Source organism: Cebus imitator, unplaced genomic scaffold, assembly GCF_001604975.1.
Source record: "Cebus imitator isolate Cc_AM_T3 unplaced genomic scaffold, Cebus_imitator-1.0 Scaffold118, whole genome shotgun sequence".
NCBI classification, from domain to species: Eukaryota; Metazoa; Chordata; class Mammalia; order Primates; family Cebidae; genus Cebus; species Cebus imitator.
This window is the reverse complement of record NW_016107433.1, coordinates 365,451-366,857: the sequence shown is the minus strand read 5'-3', so window position 1 is coordinate 366,857 and position 1,407 is coordinate 365,451. Positions and strand designations below refer to the sequence as shown.

Here is a 1,407-nt window from a genome sequence, read left to right as displayed (position 1 = left end):
ATTTAACGTAGACTTGAAATAAGGCTCGCAGCTTAAACATTTTACCTATATATTTGTATCTTTAACCTAAACTTCTAACATCAAAACTGTAAGACATGTTTCCAGAAACTTTTTCTCAAAACAAAAAAATATATTTCAAGTTAAAGTTTTCACACTGTTTTTCTCAAATGTAAATTTGCTCTGTTAATGGAATTAGAAAGTTATCTATGAGCCATTTCTAAGTACTATCAATTTTTAAACCTGTAGAGCTTTTTTCCCATTTTGCTTTTAATTTTTATAATATTATAGTTACATATATTTTTGTAAACAAAATATATCTTGTCAACCTTTTAAAGAAATTGTTCTGAATGTTATTTTCCTTAAGGGTTAGAATGTTCTATGATGAATACTATGCACATGAAATTAGAACTAGAGTGATATAAAAGTTAAACAGTAGTTTTAAAAAATTATATTGGCCAGGAGCAGTGGCTCATGCCTATAATCCTAGTACTCTAGGAGGCCGAGGCAGGTAGATCACCTGAGGTCGGGAGTTCAAGACCAGCCTGGCCAACATGGTGAAATCCTGTCTCTGCTAAAAACACAAAAATTAGCCAGGCGTGGTGGCAGATGCCTGTAATCCCAGCTACTCAGGAGGCTAAGCCAGGAGAATTGCTTGAAACCGGAAGGCAGAGGTTGCAGTGAGCTGATATCACACCGCTGCACTCCAGCCTGGGCAACGAGAGCAAAACTCCGCCTCAAAAAAAAAAAAAAAAAATTATATTACATCCTTATAACATGGAATGAAAACAAATCTGAGCATATGCTGGCGTAATCAGATCTGTGATCTTTATTAAAATGTAAATTACCAGATAATCTCTAACAAAATAACCCACAGTATTTTAAATTGCAAAGAAATGTTTCCTACCTTGCCTGCTTCTCTTTCTAGGTCGACATACTCTCGGCTAGGTGTTTGTCGCTGTTCTCCCTGCCAGCTGGCCGGAAAAAACTGGAGAGACAGATTGGTTCCTGTGGCCACAAAAGCCTTTTAGAAAAATCAATACAAACAGGATCAGGAGCAGGACATCACATAAATTATGCAAGCAGTCATTTATTTTTACATCAGTTTATGTCTTAAGCCAGGCAGCACAGAGAATACTTAAAAGTAAAAAAACACGCACTCATCATTTTTCTTAAGTATTAAGTTACAAACATCTGATTCCATTTTGAGGACATTTGCCATTGGCTGCTTAAATATAAAATCAGACATGGAATCAATACTTTCTTTCATGTCATTTTTTGCTGATGTTAGGATCTCACACTGCTAATGTCTAACCAGAAGTCACCATCCCTGCATTTAAAAACATATTTTTAAATGTAAAAATCATGGAAAATCTAAAGATTTTGAATTTTAAAAAACATAATTTAAAG

At 34.6% G+C, this 1,407-nt stretch overlaps 1 protein-coding gene across 4 annotated transcripts in view; it reads right to left on the bottom strand.

The window, feature by feature from the left end:
* CBFB (core-binding factor subunit beta) overlaps positions 1-1,407 on the bottom strand; it is a 71,354-nt gene that overhangs the window by 62,299 nt on the left and 7,648 nt on the right. For all 4 annotated transcript variants that reach the window (XM_037742267.1, XM_037742266.1, XM_017539255.2 and 1 more), the window contains exon 3: positions 905-1,021. In XM_037742267.1, coding sequence (XP_037598195.1) covers positions 905-1,021 — 117 coding nt within the window. The remainder of the gene's footprint in view (positions 1-904; positions 1,022-1,407) is intronic.